General features: G+C 38.2%; 1 protein-coding gene across 13 annotated transcripts in view; it reads left to right on the top strand.

Moving 5' to 3' along the window:
* DCDC1 (doublecortin domain containing 1) overlaps nucleotides 1-22,443 on the top strand; it is a 608,393-nt gene that overhangs the window by 48,563 nt on the left and 537,387 nt on the right. For 10 of the 13 annotated variants that reach the window (XM_049890804.1, XM_049890803.1, XM_049890799.1 and 7 more), the window contains 2 exons: nucleotides 12,319-12,488; nucleotides 16,132-16,197. In XM_049890804.1, coding sequence (XP_049746761.1) covers nucleotides 12,325-12,488; nucleotides 16,132-16,197 — 230 coding nt within the window. In that variant the 5' untranslated portion in view covers nucleotides 12,319-12,324. Of the gene's footprint in view, nucleotides 1-12,318; nucleotides 12,489-16,111; nucleotides 16,198-22,443 lie in introns of those variants that run through there. The other 3 variants (XM_049890802.1, XM_049890812.1, XM_049890808.1) reach the window with 2 other exon arrangements.

Here is a 22,443-nt window from a genome sequence, read left to right as displayed (position 1 = left end):
TGTTCTGGAATTCCCATTTTTCAGAGTGTTATCCATAATTTGTGATGGTCCACACAGTCAAATGCCTTTGCATAGTCAATAAAACACAGGTAAACATCCTTCTGATATTCTCTGCTTTCAGCCAGGATCCATCTGACATCAGTAATGATATCCCCGGTTCTACGTCCTCTTCTAAATCTGGCTTGAATTTCTGGCAGTTCCCTGTCAATATACTGTTGCAGCCGCTTTTGAATGACCTTCAGCAAAATTTTACTTGCGTGTGGTAGTAATGATATTGTTTGATAATTTCCGCATTTGGTTGGATCCCCTTTCTTGGGAATAGGCATAAATTTGGATCTCTTCCAGTCGATTGTCCGGGTAGCTGTCTTTGAAATTTCTTGGCATAGACGAGTGAGCACTTCCAGTGCTGCATCTGTTTGTTGAAACATCTCAATTGGTATTCCGTCAATTCCCAGAGCCTTGTTTTTCACCAATGCCTTCAATGCAGTTTGGACTTCTTCAGTACCATCAATTCCTCATCATATGTTACCCCTGAAATGGTTGAATGTTGACTAATTCTTTATAGTGACTCTGTGTATTCCTTCTATCTTCTTTAGATTCTTCCTGTGTTGTTTAATATTTTCTCTGTAGAAACCTTCAGTTTTGCAACTGGAGGCTTGAATTTTTTCTTTAGTTCTTTCTGCTTGATAAATGCCGAGCGTATTCTTCCCTTTTGGTTTTCTATCTCCACGTCTTTGCACATGTCATCGTAATACTTTGTCTTCCTGAGCCACCCTTTGAAATCCTCTGTTCAGCTGTTTTACTTCATCATTTTTTCCTTTTGCTTTAGCTATTTGATGTTCAAGAGCAAGTTTCAGAGTAACTTCTTTTCTTTTCTGTCATGTCTTTTTTTTTTTAATAACTTTTATTAAGCTTCAAGTGAACGTTTACAAATCCAATCAGTCTGTCACATATAAGTTTACATACATCTCACCCCCTACTCCCACTTGCTCTCCCCCTATTGAGTCAGCCCTTTCAGTCTCTCCTTTCTTGACAATTTTGCCTGCTTCCCTCTCTCTCTATCCTCCCATCCCCCCTCCAGACAAGAGTTGCCAACACAATCTCAAGTGTCCACCTGATATAATTAGCTCACTCTTCATCAGCGTCTCTCTCCCACCCGCTAACCAGTCCCTTTCATTTCTGATGAGTTGTCTTCGGGGATGGTTCATGTCCTGTGTCAACAGAAGGTCTGGGGAGCATGGCCGCCGGGATTCCTCCAGTCTCAGTCAGACCATTAAGTTTGGTCTTTTTATGAGAATTTGGGGTCTGTATCCCACTGATCTCCTGCCCCTCAGGGGTCCTCTGCTGTGCTCCCTGTCAGGGCAGTCATCGATTGTGGCCGGGCACCAACTAGTTCTTCTGGTCTCAGGATGATGTAGGTCTCTGGTTCATGTGGCCCTTTCTGGCTCTTGGGCTCTTAGTTGTCGTGTGGCCTTGGTGTTCTTCATTTTCCTTTGCTCCAGGTGGGTTGAGACCAATTGCTGCATCTTAGATGGCCGCTTGTTAGCATTTAAGACCCCAGATGCCACATTTCAAAGTGGGATGCAGAATGATTTCATAATAGAATTATTTTCCCAATTAGAAGTCCCCGCAAACCATGTTCCCCAGACCCCCGCGCTTGCTCCGCTGACCTTTGAAGCATTCATTTTATCCTGGAAACTTCTTTGCTTTTGGTCCAGTCCAATTGAGCTGACCTTCCATGTATTGAGTGTTGTCTTTCCCTTCACCTAAAGCAGTTCTTATCTACTGATTAATCAATAAAAAACCCTCTCCCACCCTCCCTCCCTCCCCTCCTCGTAACCACCAAAGTATGTGTTCTTCTCAGGTTTACTATTTCTCAAGATCTTATAATAGTGGTCTTATACAATATTTGTCCTTTTGCCTCTGACTAATTTCACTCAGCATAATGCCTTCCAGGTTCCTCCATGTTATGAAATGTTTCACAGATTCGTCACTGTTCTTTATCGATGCGTAGTATTCCATTGTGTGAATATACCACAATTTATTTACCCATTCATCTGTTGATGGACACCTTGGTTGCTTCCAACTTTTTGCTATTGTAAACAGAGCTGCAGTAAACATGGGTGTGCATATATCTGTTTGTATGAAGGCTCTTGTATCTCTAGGGTATATTCCTAGGAGTGGGATTTCTGGGTTGTATGGTAGTTCTATTTCTAACTGTTTAAGATAACGCCAGATAGATTTCCAAAGTGGTTGTACCATTTTACATTCCCACCAGCAGTGTATGAGAGTTCCAATCTCTCCGCAGCCTCTCCAACATTTATTATTTTGTGTTTTTTGGATTAATGCCAGCCTTGCTGGTGTGAGATGGAATCTCATCGTAGTTTTAATTTGCATTTCTCTAATGGCTAATGATCGAGAGCATTTTCTCACGTATCTGTTGGCTGCCTGAATATCTTCTTTAGTGAAATGTGTGTTCATATCCTTTGCCCACTTCTTGATTGGGTTGTTTGTCTTTTTGTGGTTGAGTTTTGACAGAATCATGTAGATTTTAGAGATCAGGCGCTGGTCGGAGATGTCATAGCTGAAAATTCTTTCCCAGTCTGTAGGTGGTCTTTTTACTCTTTTGGTGAAGTCTTTAGATGAGCATAGGTGTTTGATTTTTAGGAGCTCCCAGTTATCGGGTTTCTCTTCATCATTTTTGGTAATGTTTTGTATTCTGTTTATACCTTGTATTAGGGCTCCTAGGGTAGATCCTATTTTTTCTTCCATGATTTTTATCGTTTTAGTCTTTATGTTTAGGTCTTTGATCCACTTGGAGTTAGTTTTTGTGCATGGTGTGAGGTATGGGTCCTGTTTCATTTTTTTGCAAAGGGATATCCAGTTATGCCAGCACCATTTGTTAAAAAGGCTATCTTTTCCCCAGTTAATTGACACTGGTCCTTTGTCAAATATCAGCTGCTCATACGTGGATGGATCTATGTCTGGGTTCTCAATTCTGTTCCATTGGTCTATGTGTCTGTTGTTGTACCAATACCAGGCTGTTTTGACTACTGTGGCTGTATAATAGGTTCTGAAGTCAGGTAAGGTGAGGCCTCCCATTTCTTCTTCTTTTTCAGTAGTGCTTTGCTTATCCGGGGCTTCTTTCCCTTCCATATGAAATTGGTGATTTGTTTCTCTATCCCCTTAAAATATGACATTGGAATTTGGATCGGAAGTCCGTTAAATGTATAGATGGCTTTTGGTAGAATAGACATTTTTACTATGTTAAGTCTTCCTATCCATGAGCAGGGTATGTTTTTCCACTTAAGCATGTCCTTTTGAATTTCTTGTAGTAGAGCTTTGTAGTTTTCTTTGTATAGGTCTTTTACATCCTTGGTAAGATTTATTCCTAAGTATCTTATCTTCTTGGGGGCTACTGTGAATGGTATTGATTTGGTTATTTCCTCTTCGATGTTCTTTTTGTTGATGTAGAGGAATCCAAGTGATTTTTGTATGTTTATTTTATAACCTGAGACTCTGCCAAACTCTTCTATTAGTTTCAGTAGTTTTCTGGAGGATTCCTTAGGGTTTTCTGTGTATATAATCATGTCATCTGCAAATAGTGATAACTTTACTTCTTCCTTGCCAATCTGGATACCTTTTATTTCTTTGTCTAGCCTAATTGCCCTGGCTAAGACTTCCAACACGATGTTGAATAAGAGCGGTGATAAAGGGCATCCTTGTCTGGTTCCCATTTTCAAGGGAAATGCTTTCAGGTTCTCTCCATTTAGAGTGATATTGGCTGTTGGCTTTGCATAGATGCCCTTTATTATGTTGAGGAATTTTCCTTCAATTCCTATTTTGGTAAGAGTTTTTATCACGAATGGGTGTTGGACTTTGTCAAATGCCTTTTCTGCATGAATTGATAAGATCATGTGGTTTTTGTCTTTTGTTTTATTTATGTGATGGATTACATTAATGGTTTTTCTGATATTAAACCAGCCTTGCATACCTGGTATAAATCCCACTTGATCAGGGTGAATTATTTTTTTGATGTGTTGTTGGATTCTATTGGCTAGAATTTTGTTAAGGATTTTTGCATCAATGTTCATGAGGGATATAGGTCTATAATTTTCTTTTTTTGTAATGTCTTTACCTGGTTTTGGTATCAGGGAGATGGTGGCTTCATAGAATGAGTTGGGTAGTATTCCGTCATTTTCTATGCTTTGGAATACCTTTAGTAGTAGTGGTGTTAACTCTTCTCTGAAAGTTTGGTAGAACTCTGCAGTGAAGCCGTCCGGGCCAGGGCTTTTTTTTGTTGGGAGTTTTTTGATTACCGTTTCAATCTCTTTTTTTGTTATGGGTCTATTTAGTTGTTCTACTTCTGAATGTGTTAGTTTAGGTAGGTAGTGTTTTTCTAGGAATTCATCCATTTCTTCTAGGTTTTCAAATTTGTTAGAGTACAATTTTTCATAATAATCTGAAATGATTCTTTTAATTTCATTTGGTTCTGTTGTGATGTGGTCCTTCTCATTTCTTATTCAGGTTATTTGTTTCCTTTCCTGTATTTCTTTAGTCAGTCTAGCCAATGGTTTATCAATTTTGTTAATTTTTTCAAAGAACCAGCTTTTGGCTTTGTTAATTCTTTCAATTGTTTTTCTGTTCTCTAATTCATTTAGTTCAGCTCTAATTTTTATTATTTGTTTTCTTCTGGTGCCTGATGGATTCTTTTGTTGCTCACTTTCTATTTGTTCAAGTTGTAGGGACAGTTCTCTGATTTTGGCTCTTTCTTCTTTTTGTATGTGTGCATTTATTGATATAAATTGGCCTCTGAGCACTGCTTTTGCTGTGTCCCAGAGGTTTTGATAGGAAGTATTTTCATTCTCGTTGCTTTCTATGAATTTCCTTATTCCCTCCTTGATGTCTTCTATAACCCAGTCTTTTTTCAGGAGGGTATTGTTCATTTTCCAAGTATTTGATTTCTTTTCCCTAGTTTTTCTGTTATTGATCTCTAGTTTTATTGCCTTGTGGTCTGAGAAGATGCTTTGTAATATTTCGATGTTTTGGACTCTGCAAAGGTTTGTTTTATGACCTAATATGTGGTCCATTCTAGAGAATGTTCCATGTGCGCTAGAAAAAAAAAGTATATTTTGCAGCAGTTGGGTGGAGAGTTCTGTATAAGTCAATGAGGTCAAGTTGGTTGATTGTTGTAATTAGATCTTCCGTGTCTCTGTTGAGCTTCTTACTGGATGTCCTGTCCTTCTCCGAAAGTGGTGTGTTGAAGTCTCCTACTATAATTGTGGAGGTATCTATCTCGCTTTTCAATTCTGTTAAAATTTGATTTATGTATCCTTCAGCCCTGTCATTGGGTGCGTAAATATTTAATATGGTTATGTCTTCCTGATCAATTGTCCCTTTTATCATTATATAGTGTCCTTCTTTATCCTTTGTGGTGGATTTAAGTCTAAAGTCTATTTTGTCAGAAATTAATATTGCTACTCCTCTTCTTTTTTGCTTATTGTTTGCTTGATATACTTTTTTCCATCCTTTGGGTTTTAGTTTGTTTGTGTCTCTAAGTCTAAGATGTGTCTCTTGTAGGCAGCATATAGATGGATCGTGTTTCTTTATCCAGTCTGTGACTCTCTGTCTCTTTATTGGTGCATTTAGTCCATTTACATTCAGGGTAATTATAGATAAATAAGTTTTTAGTGCTGTCATTTTGATGCCTTTTTATGTGTGTTGTTGACAATTTCATTTTTCCACATACTTTTTTGTGCTGAGGCGTTTTTCTTAGTAAATTGTGAGATCCTCATTTTCATAGTGCTTGACTTTATGTTAGTTGAGTCGTTAGGGTTTTCTTGGTTTTTATCTTGAGTAATAGAGTTGTTATACCTTTTTATGGTTACCTTATTATTTACCCCTATTTTTCTAAGTAAAAACCTAACTTGTATTGTTCTATATCGCCTTGTATCACTCTCCATATGGCAGTTCAATGCCTCCTGTATTTAGTCCCTCTTTTTGATTATTGTGATCTTTTACCTGTTGACTTCCATGATTCCCTGTTATGTGTATTTTTTTTTTTAATTAATCTTAATTTGTTTGTTTTTGTGATTTCCCTATTTGAGTTGATATCAGAACGTTCTGTTTTGTGACCTTGTGTTGTGCTGATATCTGATATTATTGGTTCTCTGACCAAACAATATCCTTTAGTATTTCTTGTAGCTTTAGTTTGGTTTTTGCAAATTCTCTAAACTTGTGTTTGTCTGTAAATATCTTAATTTCGCCTTCATATTTCAGAGAGAGTTTTGCTGGATATATGATCCTTGGCTGGCAGTTTTTCTCCTTCAGTGTTCTGTATATGTCGTCCCATTCCCTTCTTGCCTGCATGGTTTCTGCTGAGTAGTCAGAACATATTCTTATTGATTCTCCCTTGAAGGAAACCTTTCTTTCCTCCCTGGCTGCTTTTAAAATTTTCTGTTTATCTTTGGTTTTGGCAAGTTTGATGATAATATGTCTTGGTGTTTTTCTTTTTGGATCAATCTTAAATGGGGTTCGATGAGCATCTTGGATAGATATCCTTTCGTCTTTCATGATGTCAGGGAAGTTTTCTGTCAGGAGTTCTTCAACTATTTTCTCTGTGTTTTCTGTCCCCCCTCTCTGTTCTGGGACTCCAATCACCCGCAGGTTATCCTTCTTGATAGAGTCCCACATAATTCTTAGGGTTTCTTCATTTTTTTTAATTCTTTTATCTGATTTTTTTCCAGCGATGTTGGTGTTGATTCCCTGGTCCTCCAGATGTCCCAGTCTGCATTCTAATTGCTCAAGTCTGCTCCTCTGACTTCCTAGTGCGTTGTCTAATTCTGTTATTTTATTGTTAATCTTTTGGATTTCTACATGTTGTCTCTCTATGGATTCTTGCAACTTATTAATTTTTCCACTATGTTCTTGAATAATCTTTTTGAGTTCTTCAACAGTTTTATCAGTGTGTTCCTTGGCTTTTTCTGCAGTTATCCTAATTTCATTTGTGATATCATTAAGCATTCTGTAAATTAGTTTTTTATATTCTGTATCTGATAATTCCAAGATTGTATCTTCATTTGGGAAAGATTTTGGTTCTTTTGTTTGGGGCGTTGGAGAAGCTGTCATGGTCTGCTTCTTTAAGTGGTTTGATATGGATTGTTGTCTCCGAGCCATCACTGGGAAACTAGTTTTTCCAGAAAATCCGCTAAAAAAAAATGCAGTCAGATCCCTATCAGAGTTCTCCCTCTGGCTCAGGCTATTCAGATGTTAATGAAGCCGCCTGGGGAGGGTGGGGAAGGGAACAGAGAGATAGGAGAGTAGCACCTCAGAATATAGCCAGAGTTGCTTGTCTTGCTTGGAATGACTATTATATCAGAGATTCCCGCGGGCGCGTCGCCTATGTGTGCTGGCTGTGTGGAGATTGCCCCCGGGGGGTCTGGCCCGCTGGAGTCACGGTCAGATCCTCTGCTTCCAGCCCCACGCCCAGTGTCAAGGCTCCCCTACTGGGACGGTGCACTCTCGACTCCAAAATCAGTCGCTGCCTCCTGGGGACTTCTCGTCCCTCCAGCTGCATGGCCGTGCCGTCCCCGAGAACCAGTTGGGTCTCCTCCCGGGGTTAGTTCAGATGGGTGGAGCAGCTCCCCGTGCTTGTGCCGTGACCGAGTGTCCCGGCTGGGACGCTGTTCTCCCTGCTCCAATACCAGTCGCTGCCTCCCAGGGACATCTCCTACCGGCTGCGTCCCGCGCCGCCCGCGGGACCCGGCTGGTCCCCTTCCCGGGGTTAGTTCAGGGGGTGGAGCAACTGTCCGTGTTTATGCCGTACCTGCGTCCAGTCCAAATCCCTGCGGGACGGTTCCCCGGCTCGGACGCTGCTCTTTCTGCTCCAAGACCAGTCACTGCCTCCCGGGGACTTCTCCTACCGGCTGCGTCCCACGCCGCCCGCGGAACCGGCTGGTCCCCCTCCCGGGGTTAGTTCAGGGGGGTAGGGCAGCTCACTGTGCTTGTGCCGTACCTGACTGGTACGCTGGCTCCAGGCTCTGCAAACAATCGTTGCTTCCCCGTATTAGTTCGTTCTCCGTCTCTAAATCTGTGTTTGTTGTTCAGGGTTCATAGATTGTTACGTATGTGATCGATTCACTTGTTTTTCCGTGTCTTTGTTGTAAGAGGGATCCGAGGTAGCGTCTGCCTAGTCCGCCATCTTGGCTCCGCCCTCCTCTCATATCTTTTTAATGACCTTTTGCTTTCTTCACAAATGATGTCCTTGATGTCCTTCTACAACTTGTCTATGGTCATTAGTGTTCAAGGTGTCAAATCTACTCTTGAGAAGGTCTCTAAATTTTGGTGGGATATACTCAAGGTCGTGCTTTGGCTCTTATGAACTTGTAATTTTCTTTAGTTTCAACTTGAGTAATTGATGATCCGACCCCCAGTTGGCCCCTGGTCTTATTCTGACTGATGATACTGAGCTTTTCCTTTGTCTCTTTCCACAGACGTAGTCAATTTGATTCCTGTGTATTCCATCTGATGAGGTCCATGGCATAGTTACTGTTTATGTTGGTGAAAAAAGTGTTTGTAGTGAAGAAGTTGTCGGTCTTGCAAACCTCAATCATGCGGCCTCCAACATCATTTTTGTCACCAAGGCCATATTTTCCAACTAGGATCCTTCTTCTTTGTTTCCAACTTTCACATTCCAATCACCAGTAATTATTGGTGTATCCTGATTGCATGTTTGATCAATTTCAGACTGTAGAAGTTGGTAAAAATCTTCAATTTCTTTATCTTTGGCCTTAGTTGGTTGGCACGTAAATTTGAATAATAGTCGTATTAATTGGTCTTCCTTGTAGGCATATGGATACCATCCTATCACTGACAGCATTGTACTTGAGGATAGATCTTGAAATGTTCTTTTTGACAATGACTGCAACACCATTCCTCTTCAAGTTGTCACTCCCGGCATAGTAGACTGTATGCTTGTCCTATTCAAAATGACCTATACCAGTCCATTTCAGCTCACTAATCCTAGGATATCGATGTTTATGTGTTCCATTTCATTTTTGGCGATTTCCAATTTTCCTAGATTCTTACTTCATATATTCCAGGTTCTGATTATTAATGAATGTTTGTAGCTGCTTCTTCTCGTTTTGAATTGTGCCACATCAGCACATGAAGGTCCCGAAAGCTTGACTTCATCCATGCCATTAAGTTTGACCCTACTTTGAGAAGCCATCTCTTCCCCAGTTGTATTTTGAGTGCCTTCCAACCTGAGTGGCTCATCTTCCAGGGGAGAATCACATCCAGACACTGTTTTTTAGCCTGGTCTCTTACTTCCTTGTCTCTCTGCTTTGCCCCTGTTTCTTCCCTTCAACATAAAGTTGACTCTCTTGAGGTTTTCTAAAACAATAAGCTTGAGTGAAAAGGCAGCGACCTTAATTTCATCTTTGACAACTGGGCTGATTTTATTGTGTGGCATAGAATTTTAAAGGAAAGTGGTTAAAAATTCCTTGGGCCATAGTCTTTTCTCCTACGAAGGCTACCACTTTGGAGCACTACTTTTAACTTCTTCAGTTTGGGATTCAGAAACACATTTTTCAACTCTGCAAGTCTCACAGCTTCTAATTACTAGATTGTCAGTTAACTTAGATTGTAAGATATCACAGTAATGCCTTCTCCATTAGGCTCTTGGAGCAACTTAGTTCAAGAGAGTATCAGGTCATCCATGGGTAGTGTCCTCCTTTAAAAAATCATCTATATGAGACCATAGATCAACATTTAGTTGAAAGCAAAAACAAGAAGCAAGGAGGCAGGGAAATTAGATTACTGGAAACAACAACCAGAAAGGAAATAATAAGAAAGTTAACACACTGTGAAAAATGTAACCATTGTCACTGAACAAATTGTGTAGAAATTGTTAAATGGGAACATAATTTGCTGTGTACACTTTCACCGAAAACACAATAAAATATTTTAATTAAAAAAACAAAAGGGAGTTTCAGGAGCTTCAGGATGCAAGTAACAGATACCCAAATTAACACTGTATTGAACAAATAAGAGGTTTATTTCTTAAGTAAAATTCTGGAGGTAGTTAATCTAGGGTTGGTATGGTGCTCCAGTTTGCCAGGGACACAAACTCCTATTTTCTCCCTGGAGCATATCCTTCATTCTGAATGTCATATCAAATTTAAAGATGATTAATCCAGTTTTAGCCAGTATGTCATTTTAGGCAGCAGAAAGGAGGAAAAAGAAGGGGAAACTCACTTGCAACAGATCACTTCCTGTAATGAACCATTGGCCAGAACTATTCATATGGCTAGGAAGACTAGAAAAAATGGTCTTTATTTTAGGTAGTCCTATACTCCAGCTAAAAATCAGGGATTCCAGTACTGTTAGAAGGAAGGAATGGAACTGGAAGACAGCTGACAGTCTCTGCCACACAGGGTTTATACAAATATTAGAAGATATTAATATATAGGTGGAAACCCTGGTGGCATAGTGGTTAGATGCTACAGCTGCTAACCAAAGGGTTGGCAGTTCGAATCTACCAGGCGCTCCTTGGAAACTCTATGGGGCAGTTCTACTCTGTCCTATGGTGTCGCTATGAGTCGGAATCGACTTGACAGCACTGGGTTGTTTGTTTTTTTTTTTTTTTTGGTTTGTTAATATATGGACAAATCAGAACATTGCAATGCAGTTTTTTGATGCATTCTTAACAAAGCAAACAAAACATTATGTTTTTTAAAAAACCAAACATCGCTTCCCTGCTCCTAACATGTCATAGGCTATCTAAATCACTCAAAGTCCTAACAATATTCTACAAGACTCTGTTTCTTCATCTCCTCCGTTGACTCTAACCTGTTTCTAATATGTCCCTCTTGTTCATGTACTTATAGACTTGCCATTTCTCATACTTACTAGACATATCCTAATTTAGGACCTTCTTACTCTAGTTTTTTTTACTCTTTGCTAGATATCTGCATGGCTAACGCCCTTGCTTCCTTCAAGACTTTGCCAAGGTGTTACCACTTCAATGAAAACTGTGCTGACTGCTAACCACCCTACTTAAAAGGGTGATTCCCTCATACAGTTTAATTTTTTTATTATGTTTATGGCCTATTATCTGTTCCCACTAGAATGTAAGCTCCCCGAGGGAAGACATTTTTCCTCCTTTGTTCAATGAAGAATTCTATGTGCCTAGAACAATGCCAGGTTAATTGCACATTCTCAATAAATAGCTTATGAATGAATGAATGACTATTTCAGAACAGTAGTAAAAATGTAAGAGTAATTTTTTTTATTACCTCACAAATAATATCCTTCCTTTTAGTCTTGGTATATCATGTTACCTTGGGACTCCTCCTCACTGCCTTGATTGGGTACATCAGAAATGAGACCGTATAGCTGTTTTTAATCAGCATTGGTTAAGTAAGTGTATGCTAACATCTTAGAGAGGACCCCAAAAGTTCTTTAACATTATTGTTTTTTTCTTAAGAAATTTTCAGTCACGTGTGTGTATTACTCAAAATTTCTTCATTGCAAGTAAGAGAATCTCAACTGAAACTAGCTTAAGAAAAAAAAAAAGAATCTGTTGACTCATACCTGGGACGCTCAAGAGATGCGATTGTTTTTTAATAGATGATTTCAGGGATTCAAATGTTGTCATCTGGAATATACTTCACTTTCTATCTTTCTCCATCCCTCACTTTCACTTTCGACTATTTTGGCTTCATTCTCAATGAGGGAGATTTATATTCTTCTTAAAGGTAGCAATCCCAGAGAATAGATCACTATTTATTCTTCCTTGCCAGGACCCTGATTTGCCAACCACTGAGTCTGGGGAATGGGGTGCTTTGATTGGCTAGCCTTAGACACACTCACTTCTCTGCCTAGAAGGCCAGGCCACATAATTGACAGTCCCATCAGAATCAGGAAGAAAGTAGGTTCCAAAAAACAAGGGATGAGGGAAGACAAAAAAGAAAAAGCACTGTACTATGCTTTTTCAGCAACATGTTCCTCATGTAGGCTTGCTTATATTATATAAGTGGTTTTCTATCAAGCAACAAAAATTAAAATATTTTGCAACAAGTTAGCATTTCCTTTTTCTTTCATAAGTAGAATTATGCCAATTGTTAACTTAGATTCATAAGTTTGTCTTCCTTTAGGCTCTCATCTCTAATGGAGTTAATGTCTAAAGAAATTTCATATTTAGTAATTACTGCCCAGCCTAGAACATGATAAGGAAACTGTTGTGATTAATGCCCAGCCTCAATTTATTACTGAGGAGGATTTTACATTTTAAATAACATTCTTCATCACTCTTAGCTGAAAATGGCAAAAAGAGAAGCAGAAGATCACAGTGCAGCACTTCCTTGGTCTTCTTTATCACCCTTGGCTAAAGCAACAGAAGTATCAGAGCAAGGCAGCCCTGAAGGCACCATGGATGGGAATACTGGGGACCCAATTTACAACTATACCTCCAATGATTTACCAAGGTAAGAATATTATCTCAGCAGCTTAAACTTAATTCTGAAGGGGAGAAAAGTACTTCTGGAAAGTCATCTTTGTAAATATTCAGTATTTGGTGGAGGTGATGCAAATAATAGCTTGGAGATGTGATGGGCTACAAAGGTTGTCTGGGTTAGAGCCTTTGAATTTTTTCTGCTTTGTGAGAAGAAAATGATAATTGGTGCAACAAATATAAACTATCCTTGGAGGCTGACTTGAACTGGTTGCATAATGATAATAATAATAATGGCAGGTAATATTTGCTATGCCTGTTACCATGCTATCATGGATTGAATTGTGTCCTCTCCCTGCAAAATATGTGTCAGCTTGGTTAGGCCATGGTTCCCAGTATTGTATGGTTGTCCTCCGTTTTGTGATTGTAATTTTATGTTGAGAGGATTAGGGTGGGATTGTAACACCACCCTCACTCAGGTCACCTCCCTGATCCAAGGTAAAGGGAGTTTCCGTGGGGTGCGACCTGCACCACCTTTTATCCCTCAATAGATAAAAAGGAAAGGGAAGCAAGCAGAGAGTTGGGGTTCTCATAACACCAAGAAAGCAGCACCAGGAGCAGAGCGTGTCCTTTGGACACCGGGTCCTTGCGCCTGAGAAGCTCCTCAACCAGGGGAAGATCGAGGGCAAGGACCTTCCTTCAGACCCAACAGAAAGAGAAACCCTTCCCCTGGAACCAACGCCCTGAATTTGGACTTGTAACCTACTAGACTATGACAAAATAAATTTCTCTTTGTTAAAGCCATCCATCCACTTGTGGTATTTCTGTTATGGCAGCACTAGATAACCAAGACACATGCTAAGCACTTAACCTGCATCATACCAACTGAGTTCTCAACAACTCTGGGAGGGATATATAATAAGGCACATATTTTCTAAACACCTCCATTTTACAAATGAGGAAGAAAAGACCTAGACAAGTTAATTAACTTGACCAAGATCCCACAGCTAGTAAGTAGAGAAGACATGGTTTGAACCCAACTGGATCTAATGCCACAGCAAGATTGCTGTTACTGTTGTCAGGTGCCCCCGAGTCAGTTCCGATTCATAGCCACCTTATGTACTGCAGAACGAAACATTGCCCAGTCCTTCGCCATGCTCACAATCATTGTTATGCTTAAGCCTATCGTTGCAGCCACTGTGTACATTACTTAACCATTATACTCCACAGTGCCTCTCAGGAGTATAAAGCAGAGGAGACAGGAGTATTTTTTCTGTTTTTTTTTTTGTCTGTATTAGAAAGTGAAAAAACTACAAAGTGCCTGTCAGATGTTAATAAACTATTGGCTAGCTAAATGTGGTGCCATAGTTTTGGTTAAATAGAAAATTAAGAGTGTAAAAACATCAAAAGAAAATATTCATAAATTGGAGATGACGTTAATGTCTTTATTGAAGTGCTAGGTTATATTTCTTTTTTAGAACAGTTTGGTTGCTTATTTTTACACTTCCTCCCATCTTTTTTTAGCGTCTCTAAGTGAAACCTGGAGTCCCGGTGGCACAGTGGTTAAAAGCTCGGCTGCTAACCAAAAGGTCAGCAGTTTGAATCTACCAGCAGCTCCTTGGAAATCCTATAGGGCAGTTCTACTCCATTTTATAGGGTCACTATGAATCAGAATCAACTCAACAGCAATGGCTTTGGGGTCTTTTTTTTTTTTGGTTTTAAGTGAAACCTAAATTATCAGCTAATTTTTTTTTTTTTTTTGCCTTATTCTTCTGTGCTATAAGTGCATATTAGCAGCATATAAGATTCTTTACACAGTGCACTGACTGGATATTATTTTTAGTGAACACCCTATAGATAAATCGTAGGGATGTAAGTCTTAAATTGTAGCGATGTAAGTCCTTGGGATAGTGTTCTTTCCAATAAGATGATGGAAAAATTGTCTAAATAGAATTTTCAAATATTCCTTTATAGAGAAGTTAATTCTAATATAATGTTTTACATGCATTTTTATTTCCTTTAGAATTTATTTTTACAAATTTTCCATTTCAAAAGGCATTGTATTCACTTTTTGCTCCAACTATTTTTTCATGCATTTTTAGCTACTTAATTTTTGTTGTTGTTGTTAGAGATAAATGTATTTTACTCATTCATTTTCTTCTTTTCTCTTGATTATTTTCTTTCTTTGATTCTGAATCTGTTTAACTCTGGCTGTAAAATTTGTCCTTTTTGTTATATGTCAGTCTTTTCATGTGACACTTTCCTGCTGCCTGTTTTTTTTTTTTTGGCAGTGTTTGTTTCCCTGTGTTTCTTCTATTTCTTTGTCAGACCCTAACTTCTGTTCTGTCACTACTGCCTGTTACCACCAACATTGGCTATGAAGTATGTAGAAAATTAGATAGCCCTCTTCTTGGCAATCGAATGGAAAGTCAAAAGACAAGGCCCAGAGGTCTTTTACCTTTTTAAAAAACAAAATAATGAGTTTCAACCTGAAAGGAATCAAGTTCATGAAGGCTAATGGTAATCTGAGATTTGATGGTTTTAATATGATTATCAGAGAGAGGCAATTTTCTCTAAGAGTAAAGGCATTTTCCCCTTGATTGAGGTTAAAATTTCTCTTGTCTCCTTTTTGTTTTCTTTGCCACCTTCTTCCGCCAACTTTGTGGTCTTTTTATGAGAAATAATTATTAAAATGTTGTCAATTTGTTTTTCTTTTACTTCTATCACAGAGGTTGTGCTTATCTTCACTAATTAGCACCTTGTACTTTTTTTTTTTTCAAAATATGTTGACACATATTAGATGCATTCATGGCAACCATACAGTGACCAGTGACTTTATTCTCGTGTTATTATCTGATGCTATTAATGTACTGTTTATTAAATTTGCATCATCCACTTTTCTTTCTTCTCTTTCTTGTGTTCTGTCAATGTGGGGTCTTTTTCTTTTCTGCTGTCACTCTTTTCTGCACTTCCTTGTAACAGAGTAAAACCTGCTGTGCCAGGAACCCTCCGCCCAACAAAAAAACTAATCATAGTGTAAGATGAGTTCAGTAGATTGTGCCAAAGAAGTTCCAACCCTTACATTTTATGACTCACCAGTTGGAGGTCAGATGACTGGAAAAGTGTAGCTTCATTCCTGTGGCTGCCTTCCTGAAAGCAGCACAATAGGAAACTTTTCCTACCCAGCTGCTCTCTGACGTATTCCCAGGTGACCTGCCATGGAATCAACCTTTGAGACATGGGTGGCAAAAATCAGTTATTTATTAGTAAGACAAGTATCCAGGAGCAGACCCGCCGTATTCATAGAAAAAAAATAAATTCATAGAAGGTACCTCCAAATGCTCAAGTGGAAGATTTCCAAATTATAGTTGCATTAAAAAATTAAGAGAATATTGTAAACAACAATTATCTCTTTCTGTTTTAATGACTTTTGACTGGTGATCAACTAAGGAATGTAATTTCATTATTTTTTTAATAGGAAGTTGCCGAGTTTTTTTTATCCTGCTGGCAATTGAATGTATTATCACTTCTTTCAGGTGCCTGAGAAAGCAAATTACTTTCAGTAAAACTTTAAATGACGACGTAAAGTGAATTTTAAAAAAGTGAATGCCAACAATTTTTAGTTATAGATGGATTGTCTGTATTGTTTTTTCACAGGCATATCTTGATTTTAACAGCACCCAGTCTATTTACGGAAGAGCCCTGGTGGTACAGTGGTTAAGCACCCAGCTGTTAACCAGAAGGTCAGCGGTTTGAACACATCAGCTGCTCTCCAGGAGAAAGATGTGGCAGTCTGCTTCCGTGAAAATTTACAGCCTTGGAAACTCTATGGGGCGGTTCTACTGTGTTTTATAGGGTCGCTATGAATTAAAATTGACTTGACGACAATGAGTTTAATCTATTTACTTACTTCTTAATATCTTTTTACTTGTCTTGGGTGTTTTTAATTGGAACGATTCTTGGACCCTTTTTGAAATATAAACATTTGGTTATCTAGCCTTTTCTAGGGTTTAAATTTGGTAATGTCATCATACCAAAAGTAAGCTGTCCATTCCCAGCATGGAGTGGGTGGCAGAAGGGAGTGAGAAAGAGGCAGTAATAGTGATGCAGAGCCACCCCATTCATTGTTTTAGACCTCTATTTTGCCCAACAAATTACACTTTCTCCAGTTCATAATTGTTTTTTCCTTCAAGCCTTTTTTATATCTGTATAAACTAAGCGTTAATATATTATTTCTTTTTTTAAATGTTAAAAGATTAGATCACTGTTTCTTTTTAAAAATTTAAATTTCCTCTTGAAAACATTTCATAGTGTATAAACTTCCCCCAATTTTAGATTTAATATGTGCCTTATTTTTATTATTTTGTACTTTTTCACAGCAAAAGTATTTTTTTTTTCTTTCAGGTAGAATAGTATAGGCCCCCAATCCTGTACTCAGATGGGTCCTTTATGTATCTCAGAAACTGCTCTTTTTCAAATAATTCCTTCTTCTACAAAAGCAAGCATTTAACAAACGTTTATTGAATTAGTCCTAAGTGGTATACGTGTAGTTTGAATATAATATGTGGTTATTGTTCAGTCATTAAGTTACAAGTAAAATTAGACAGATTATATGTTACAGAAGAACCTAAAATTGCTCTGCAACTGGGATGCCCTTACCAACCCAAACCAAACCAAACCAAACCTAGTGCTGTCGAGTCGATTCCGACTCATAGCGACCCTATAGGACAGAGTAGAACTGCCCCATAGAGTTTCCAAGGAGCGCCTGGTGGATTCAAACTGCCGACCCTTTGGTTAGCAGCCATAGCACTTAACCACTACGCCACCAGGATTTCTCCCTTACCAACATCTAGGCTAAATTAGAGTTATATTTTCCTCTGGAGTTGGAAATAAAATTTGTGGGGAATTTTCACTTTTATTATATTTCTTTTTCTTTTCTATGATGTTTAAATTACACTTTATCCAAGAATCTAACAATTGTAGGAAATTATTTGTGTCTTTGGAGGTTATTCATTACGGTAAGTTGGGAAAAGGGCAGGATGAAGTTTAATGAAATCTTTGTGCTTTATGTACTCCAGAGATTTCAAAACAGTTCACGTTCACGCAACATATGTGGCGTTATTATTTTGTCAGCCTCATTCTAGTATTTTAAACTGTTGGTGATTTATTATTGAACATACTTACGGTCATTTTTCTTTGGGTTTATATTTTCTTATTTGTATATATTCCAATTAGAGTGTTTAATTACCATTAAAACATTAATAGGATAAAGATAAATTTTACAAATGATAGTATTAAAAAAATCACTAACTCTTCAGGAAGGTTTAAATGCCATAAGAATATAAAGCGAGAAATATATGCTTGTCAAATATACAGTATAAATAAATAATTTAGATGAAAATGGGTGACTACATTTAACAAAGAGACAACCAAATAATGAAGGGCTAAAGAGTGGTTGTTAGATTTGATGTACTTCATTGTATATTGTAAGTAATTGCTATCCATAAAAATTCTATGGCTCTGTATAAGAAAAAAGAGACATTTTGACAGGCAACACTGGTATGAAGCGACAGCAGGAACAAATCCTTGGCAACTGTCATTATCCTGCTGTTGAAGTCGTATCCAAACTGTGTGATAACTTAGACCTGCATGTTTGTTCCTGAGCTGTGGTCTGTCAAAGTAGCCACACATCCTACTTATGAACAAATTTGCCACATGTGGATTTATGTCACAGAATCTAAACTTTGCTAGGCTGCTTTGTGTCTCAAAAAAGGGGGGGAAATAAAAACCCTGTGTCATTTTATGCTTATGTTGAAATTTCTGATTAAACTTTCCTGATTAATTAAAAGTAGACTTTTTAGAAAATACCATGTTAGTTTACCTATTAGCCTGTTACGGAATTTAGTCAACATTAGGAAAAATTTTAATAAAATTAAAAATAAAGGAAACATAATTTATATTACTAATGTCCATTAAATTTAGTCAATTTTTCCTATGCAGTGAATGTGGAAAGATGATTGAATAACTTAGGCTACTTAGGCTACTTTCAGTGGAAAGTAACAGAAAGCTTAACCAAAAATGACTTAAACAATGAGGAACATTCATGATCTCACATAACAAGTACTCCAGAGGTAGGGCATTTCTAGGGTTAATTTCAGTGCGTCAACAGTGTTACCAAAGAACCTTGTCTCTGTATCTTTCCCTCTGCCATTCTCAGAATACTGGCTAAATCCTTTGGATTGTCCTCTTATGCTTGCAAGATGGCTCCTGTGGTTCCAGACATCACATGTTCACTCAACAGTGTCCATCTGAAGAAGAATGTTTCTTTACTTATATCTCTTTTTATTTGGGAAAAAACCTTTCCCCAGAAGACTTTTCCTCAAGTCCTACTGGCCAAAACTAGGTCACAAGATAATTTCTAAACCTATCAGGAGCAAAGGAAATAGAATTACCATGATTGGCTTTAGCCCACTGAAGATTCACGCACTGGAGCTGATCAGGGGATAACTTCCATTGTCATACATGAAGGATAAATCCCCAAACATAACTGAGCGTTTTTATCTAAGGGAAAATGGGGGGAATGACTTTTGGGGAGGAATAATCAACATTGCCTTATATAACATTTGGCTTTAAACCAAAAAACAAACCCATTGCTGTCAAATTGATTCTGATTCATAGCGAAATATGTAGGACAGAGTAGAACTGCCCCATAGGGTTTCCAAGGTGGAGTTAAGCTGTCGACCTTTTGGTTAGCAGCTGAGTTCTTAACCACTGCCCCACCAGAGCTTTTAGCTTGATTATATTTTACTTCTTAAATTGTGTTTGTTTCTTGTCAGCGACACTTTTTATAAATGACACATTTTTGTACCATGTCATAATTATCAAGGAATAAGTACTGCATATCAATCACTGCTTGAGTTCCTGTGAGAGTGTAAAAGATGTCAGATAAGGATCTTACCCTTGGAAAGTGGGATATGACATCATTTGAAATTGCATAACAAGTAAAAAGCAAACATTGATATGGAAAACAGTATATCAATTCATACACAGGACCTAGGAAAATGATTTGGAATAAAGAACTGACTAGGATCTGCTGAAGTTAACTCTCATCTGCTGATCAGCTTGAATATCTTTGATGAGGCCTTCTGTGTGCCTCAACCTCTGAATTTCTCCCCCATAGTAGCCAGACTTTTTCTTCACAGCCCTAATCCTACTCAGTAATTATAAATTTATACGTGTGACTATTTAACATTTCTCTTTTCCACTAGACATGTATTGTCATTATGGATGGGAAAAAAAAAAAAAACCCTGTTGCCGTCGAGTTGATTTTGACTCCTAGGGATCCTCTAGGACAGAGTAGAACTGCCCCGTAGGGCTTCCAAGGAACTGCTGGTGAATTCAAACTGCTGACCTTTTGGTTAACAGCCAAGCTCTTACCCACTGTGCCACCAGGGCTCCAACTTCTAGAAAATATAATCTTTGAGTTAGCTTAACATTTATTAAAGAAGTTAAAGATGTGCAGTAATGAGTATGGATAAGGTATAAATAACGGGTATGAACACCATTGGCAAAAAGTATGCAAGCAAGAAAACTATGAAGGGCAATGTGGTGCAATTATAGCTGAGAGATGTTACAGGGGACAGTAAGTAGCATAAGTAGAAGTATAAAGCAAAAAAAGCCCTTGATTAAGAAGTATGACTTTGATTAGAATTTTTCCTCAAATGTCTATAAAAAGTCACTAAGGTTCACCAATGCTGTTAAAGCAAATGAAATGAGAAGAAAAATTGCCCTTGTCAAAACAAGAGTCATGTCCTTAAATCTTATCATGGTCTATTTCTCCGCTTTTTCTGTCCTTCTCCCTGAGCATATTGCTTTATACTTTTTAGGTCTTTAATCTTTACTTAGTTGTTGCTTTGTAAAGGAAAAATTATAAATTAGATTTAATGAAAATCTCAGGGAGTAAGCATAATTAAATACTGGTCTAGGATAGCAAGTGGGACCGTAAGTGCCACCATGTAGATTTATCCCTGATGATCTTACTAAGTTGGAAACCCTGTTGGCATAGTGGTTAAGTGCTATGGCTGCTAACCAAGAGGTCAGCAGTTCAAATCTGCCAGGCACTCCTTGGAAACTCTATGAGGCAGTTCTACTCTGTCCTATAGGGTCACTATGAGTCAGAATTGACTCAAGGGCAGTGGGTTTGGTTTGGTTTTTGGATCTTACTAAATAGACTCAAAAGCCAAATGTAGGTGAGGTATTTTCCTATTTGAGAAAAAGGAAAAAAGAAATTAGATAATCTCTTAATGTGCCTTCCACCTTCCAAGTTTATAATTCTGTGATTTATCATGCCCATTGTATCATATGTAAAAATTATTTGCCTATAGTTTTATAGTTTTAAATTAAGTGATAGTTGTCTATCCCTCTAAGGTTAAATTTGACAAATTTTACTTCATCCTCTTCCAAGAACGCGTAAAATCCTTAAATATTTACATATTTTATATACATGTAAGGAGCCCTGGTGGAGCAATGGTTAAGTACTTGGCTGCTAACCAAAAGATTGGCAGTTTGAACCTGTTCAATGGCTCTGCAGGAGAAAAGACTTGGCGATCTGCTCCTGTAAACATCACAGCCTGAAAAAACCTATGGGGCAGTTCTGCTCTGTCGCATTGGGTCACTATGAGTTGGAATCAACTCTATGTAACTATATGTGTATATAACTATATAACTATAACCCAGACCGAGTGTGGTCGATTTGATTCTGACTCATAGCGACCCTGTAGGACAGAGTAGAACTGCCCCATAGTTTCCAAGAAGCACCTGGAGGATTCGAACTGTCAGCCCTTTGGTTAGCAGCCGTAGCACTTAACCACTATGCCACCAGGGTTTCCCATATAACTATATAGCTATATGTATAACTATATATATATGTATATGTATGTATAACCATGTCATGAATTGAATTATGTCCCCCCCAAAAATGTGTGTATTAATTTGGCGGGGCCATGATTTCTAGTATTGTGTGGTTGTCCTCCATTTTATGATAAAGAGGATTAGGGTGGGATTGTGACACCCTTACTAAGGTCACAATCCTGATCCAATGTAAAGGGAGTTTCCCTGGGGTGTGGCCTGTACCACCTTTTATCTTTTAAGAGATAAAAGGAACGGAAATTGAGCAGAGAGTGGGGACTTCATACTACCAAGAAAGGAGTCCTGGGAGCAGAGCTTGTCCTTTGGATCCAGGTTCCCTGCTCGGAGAAGCTCCTACTGGGGGGAAGATTGATGAGAAGGCTGAGAGAGAGAGAAAGCCTTGCACTGGAGGTGATGCCCTGAATTTGGACTTTTAGCCTACTTTACTGTGAGGAAATAAACTTCTCTTTGTTAAAGCCATCCACTTGTGGTATTTCTGTTATAGCAACACTAGGTGACTAAGACAAACCATATAGATACGAATAACCATATTATTCATTTTACATACCCAATTCCTGAAGAATGGTTAAAATTACCAATAACTGATAGTAAAGTGTAACTCAGAAGTAATGTAGCTGATGTTTTTAAAAGAAACATACCAGAATGTTTGCATCCAAGTGAATGTAAGTGACTGTGCCCCTGCCCCTAAAATATCCACTTTAGGAAGTAGTTTATTCTAATAATAATGCCACTTCACAAAACTTTTTTTGAATTCTTCTTTGAATTTGGCATTAGAAACTGTGGCACCTTCTTTTTAATATCTTCAGTGTGGTCTGTGTATTAAGTGATGAGAAAATTTAATCTTATATAGTCATGTTTGTATTTTTATTATCAATATGGAGGATACTATGTATCATTTGGAGCCCTGGTGGTGCAGTGGTGAAGAGCTTGGCTGCTAACCAAAACGTCAGCAGTTTGCATTATCCAGCCATTCCTTGGAAACCCTATGGGACAGTTCTCGTGATTAGTCAGAATCAGCTCTATGACAATGAGATTTATATATCATTTATTCCTTGTTTGGC

Source organism: Elephas maximus, chromosome 7, assembly GCF_024166365.1.
Source record: "Elephas maximus indicus isolate mEleMax1 chromosome 7, mEleMax1 primary haplotype, whole genome shotgun sequence".
NCBI classification, from domain to species: Eukaryota; Metazoa; Chordata; class Mammalia; order Proboscidea; family Elephantidae; genus Elephas; species Elephas maximus.
The sequence above is the reverse complement of the archived record's forward strand: the minus strand, read 5'-3'. Positions and strand labels throughout refer to the sequence as shown.